The sequence below is a fragment of the Phaseolus vulgaris genome, chromosome 3 (assembly GCF_000499845.2).
Source record: "Phaseolus vulgaris cultivar G19833 chromosome 3, P. vulgaris v2.0, whole genome shotgun sequence".
Classification (NCBI taxonomy): domain Eukaryota; kingdom Viridiplantae; phylum Streptophyta; class Magnoliopsida; order Fabales; family Fabaceae; genus Phaseolus; species Phaseolus vulgaris.
Genome location: NC_023757.2, coordinates 50,949,173 through 50,954,016, shown reverse-complemented (window position 1 = coordinate 50,954,016; position 4,844 = coordinate 50,949,173). Strand labels below are relative to the sequence as shown.

At 43.7% G+C, this 4,844-nt stretch overlaps 1 protein-coding gene across 1 annotated transcript; it reads right to left on the bottom strand.

Annotated features, from left to right (window-relative positions):
- On the bottom strand, positions 1-3,868 carry LOC137808545 (3-hydroxy-3-methylglutaryl coenzyme A reductase 2-B-like). Its single transcript, XM_068609710.1, has 4 exons — positions 2,564-3,868; positions 1,844-2,025; positions 1,400-1,746; positions 1-728 (listed from the first exon to the last, which is right to left on the bottom strand). Exons 1-4 carry the CDS (start codon positions 3,562-3,564, stop codon positions 486-488), a joined length of 1,773 nt encoding a protein of 590 aa, XP_068465811.1. The 5' UTR covers positions 3,565-3,868; the 3' UTR covers positions 1-485.
- Positions 3,869-4,844: the final 976 nt, after the last annotated feature.

The window sequence follows — 4,844 nt, the reverse complement described above, 5'->3', positions numbered from 1 at the left end:
TAAAGCTTGAACAATCAGAGACTATTATTATTACTATTGACAACTCTACATCCCATCTGGAGACATCTCTGCTCTTGCTAAAATTACAAATTAATCAGATGAATCTTCCAACCAACACATGAAAATACTACAGACTAAAGCACCACATCATTAATTAATGCAGTGGTAGCTTTAAACAGAATAACAGCACACGACACAAATGATTTCTTAATAGAAGTCTAATATCAGAAGTGTGGCTCTTGTTTTCCTCCACTCCCCAATCCAAGTCCCTCTGTACAATCTCCGTAAGACTCGCACCAAGCAAATATTCAATGAATGCCAACCAACCACACGCTTTTGGGGAGCTGAATTTACTCCTGGAAGAAGCTAACCATCACTTTATCTTCATCCCTTACACCATCCATACCATTTTTTTGTCATTTTTGTCGTTATGTGATGGTTTGCTTATTAGTCTCTTTAGACAAGTCAATTGCAATGTGGGAAGCTCACGCAACAATCTTAGAAATATCCCTGCTAGATCTGTTGTATTTCATATGGCTCTTAACAAGTTGTCCAGCTGCAATTGCAGACATGAGTGATAGCTCTCCTGCCAGGACTGAACCGGCTACAATGGTGGCCAGTAGCCTAGAATTTGCACCAGGAGATTCCTTACTCGCACCCTTCACACCAAGTAAATTAAGACATGCAGACTGAGATGCAAGTTGCGTGCCCCCTCCAACAGTACCAACCTGAGAACCACAAGGAAAAGGGTTTGAATTCATTCCCAAAGAAATAAATGCTTTCCTTCCACTGTCTAAGGAGATTAAGACAAAAAGCAAACATAAAACAATTGACAGTGAAAATGGGTTTCAATTCATTTATCTACACATGGTGGTTAAGTATTGCACTCTGCACATTGCTTTCCTTCCACTGTCTAAGGAGATTAAAACAAAAAGCAAACATAAAACAATTGACAGTGAAAAAGCTAAAACCGATCTCACATAAATGTTGAGGCACCGAACTTGGATTTGGATGATATCTTCTTTAAGGAGTTAAAATAAGGCACGGAAATAGGCACTGGCCCGGCCTAAATCATAGGCCAATACAAAAACGTGCAACGCATGCTTGGGACCACCAAATGCATCTATTAATACAGACTAATATCCCATTAAACAACTCTATTCTTACTTCAAATGGACAAACTAATAGGTGGTCTGAGTCCACCTACCTAAACTTGACCAAAATGACAGCACCTTTTCATTGGATTACAATGCGAGTGTAAACCAAATTGATTTCGTATACTGTATTTTCTATTAGTTTCTTTCTACACATTAGATTGTCGTTTTTTCCATGTTTAGAATCAAAGAAAGAGGCTCTAAAAGATGAGAGAAGCAGTAAAAGATGAAAGAAGCCGTTGTACCTCAATTGAGGGCATGGTCACAGAAACGTGAAGGTCCTTCCCATCATTGACAGCTTCCATCATGGTGATGCAGTGAGAACTCTCCACATTCTGGGCAGGATCCTGACCAGTGGCAATGTAGATAGCAGACACAATATTGCTAGCATGGGCATTGAATCCACCAAGAGCACCAGCCACGGCTGAGCCAGTAAGGTTTTTTAGCATGTTAAGCTCGACTAGGGCCTCTACAGTGGTCTTCAACACCTTATTCACCACCTCCTCCTTAATTACGGCCTCACACACCACCGACTTGCCACGTCCTTCAATCCAGTTCACTGCTGCTGCTTTCTTGTCCGAACAGAAATTTCCTGGAGCAAAGCAACAGGTATATGACAATTTCAGCTACTGCCTTCAACCATGGCAACGAAAAGTGCAGTAAAAACACATAAAGAATATCATGTTTACCAGAGATTCCAATAACTTCCATGTCAGGGAAGTCTGTCTGAAGAAAATCAAGGACATTTTGAACACCTTTAGACACCATGTTCATCCCCATGGCATCACCAGTGCTGCATCGGAATCTCATGTACAGATTCTTGCCCGCAATAGCACACTGAATAGTCTGCAACCTGGCAAATCTGCTTGACCTGCGCATATATCCATTACATATTACTCAATAATTATAACAAAGCCGCATATTGCTTGCAGTAATTCTAGAAGACAAAAAGCGATGACATCCGCGATCAACATAAAAAAATGAAATATAAAGATAACCGTAACAAACTCCAGCCAAAATTACCAATTCACCGCTGGAATTCAGCCAAAAAAAATTACCCATCAACAAAACCATCCATAGTGGAATTCAAACTTATCTCAAAGCAACTACAAATGAATCTCGTAAATTAACCAACTACGGTTGCCCATAAAATATATGTTCCTGAAATTGCGAAAAAAGAGAGAAGAATGTTCCTTTGCTTACTTTCTTTTCCTGACGTCAGAGTGAAACTTTGGTAGCAAAATATAACAAAACAAATCAAAAAGTAAAAGAAAAAAAGAACTTTCAACAGAATATAAAGGCCTAAGATTCTAAGTGAACCACATCGCAATCATTGGTTTCGGAAATAGCAACGTAAAAAGGTGGAGAAAGAAAAGAGCGAAGGAGAAAGAGAGAGAAGAAGAGAGTACTTGTTGAAAACGACAGCAAGGGAATCATAATTGAGAGGATCCTCCAAGAAGAACTTCAACTGCGCAGCGCGCTGAGCAGAGGGCAACCTCACAACGGGTGCTCTGGTCATGCCATCCCTGAGAAGCACAGAGGAAGCACCACCAGAGACGAAAATAGCTTTGCACCCTCTGTTCGTGCTGGCAACCAAACACCCTTCAGTGGTGGCCATAGGCACAGTGTATTCCTTCCCATCTAACAACAACGGCCCCGCTACTCCCACGGGAATCTGCACGAACCCTATCGGCATCTCGCAGCACTGCCCCAATATCGACTCGTAGTCGAACCCCTGCACGGGTAAACCCTCCAGCGACCGACCCGTCAGCCTCTGCACCGCCTCGCGCCGGATCGCAGCTGCTCGACCGCACTCGCCTAGGCGCGACTCCAACGCGTACGACGGAACCGATCCCGACACCACCGCCTCCACGACCTCCTCATCCTCGGGAGACAAGGAGATCGGTGCTGGTGCTGGTACTGCTGCTGCCTCGCCAGCGGCTTTTAGCGGGGGAGCATTTGATAACTCAACCGATTTGTCGACGGATTTGGAGCGTGGGAGAGAGTTTTGACTAAGTTTTTTCGTGGAGACTGGGGAGTCGTGGAGCGCGGCGGGGCAGGGTCCAGGAGCGCGAGAGTCTTCGCGGAGGACAGTTTCCTCGTCGGATAGCTCGTCGAGGGAGGCGCGGGAGGCGACGCCGAAGAAGCCGAGGAGGTAGATGGCGGAGGCGACGAGGGAGAAGATGGCGGCTGTTTCGGCGGGGGTGACAGCGTGGAGGGGAGTGGCGGTGCGGATCTTGTCGCGCCAGCGGTGGAGGAGGAAGTAAGCGACAGAGAAGAAAACACCGAAGAAGAGGGCGTTGGTGAGGTAGAGTGGGAGGACGGTGGTGGTTAGGTTATCGTTGTTGTTCAGCTTCTGGGTTTTGACGCGGTCACCGGAGGCGGAGATGGATCGACGGCGAACGTCCATTTTCCTCGTCGATCTGATCGACGAAATGCAGATTCGGGAAAAAGAGGGAAAATGCAGAACCCAGAAGCTGAATGATGGAGGAAGTTGAAGAGGTGGATAAATCGAAGAATGGATTTGGAGTTGAAAGGAAGAGCGACACTTTAGAACCCTTTTTATAGAAACTCTCAGCTTCCCGCGCTCCACCGTTGCCCACGCGGACAGCGTGCGTCTCTTCTTTCTCCCAATAATCTTATTCAAAATATGCTAATGACATACTTTATAATTAACTAATCTATTTTTTCAATTTATTAATATTATTTTAATTCTCAAATATATGTTTCATATATTATATATATGGAGGAATGTTAGATTGTGTTATTATTATTGCATCATAGAGAAGAAAAAAGCATTCGATAAGATCATGTGAAAATATCATTGGTTATGCCGAACTCTATAAAAAACAATTATTTAGTATGTTTTTTATGTTTCATTAAAATTTATTAAATTATGAAAGTAACTAATTTAACAAGAAGTGAGACTTGAAACATCTCAAAATATATAATTATTGAATGTAAATTATATTCATTCACCGATCATTTTTACATATTAAATTAATAATAGAAATTCAATCAAATGTCTACGGGTATGGGCGAGGCCGAATCCACTTGACCAAGACTAGGGGAACCTGGCTGAGACCTTAGAAGACTTGACCGAGAGGCCGAGACCTTAGAAGACTTGACCGAGAGGCTGAGACTTTGGAAGACTTGGCCGAGAGGCCAAGACCTTAGAAGACTTGGCCGAGACGACCGAGACCACTGGAATATGGCTGATGGCCGACCCATGCCATGATGACTTGGCCGATGGTCGACCCCTATTACAGTTAACGCTCAAACCAACATCAGTGAAGTCAATCCATCATTAAGAATTAGGTAATGCAACCCTAAGCGGTATCCACCTCGATAAACGGACCCAACAAGGTAGACACATTATAACAATATAAATAGCACGCATCCCAATGAGTAAGGTATGTCATTTATTACTGTTTACCTACCCGAGAGCCGACCACCCGCTTTACTGACTTGAGCGTCGGAGTGCCTTCGCAGGTACCCCACCATTCGGTGTTGACCGAGGCCGAGTGCCGAAGGAGAGGCAGGAGGACGAGAAGAATCCTAGTTCATCACCCAATCACCTGACCGACCGAAGGAAGGAGCAGAAGACTTCAATAGTTTTCTAGGTCTCATCTCCTTAGCAGGAACAAAATGTTTATTGAATAAAAATATCTCCAAATAAAATATACATGT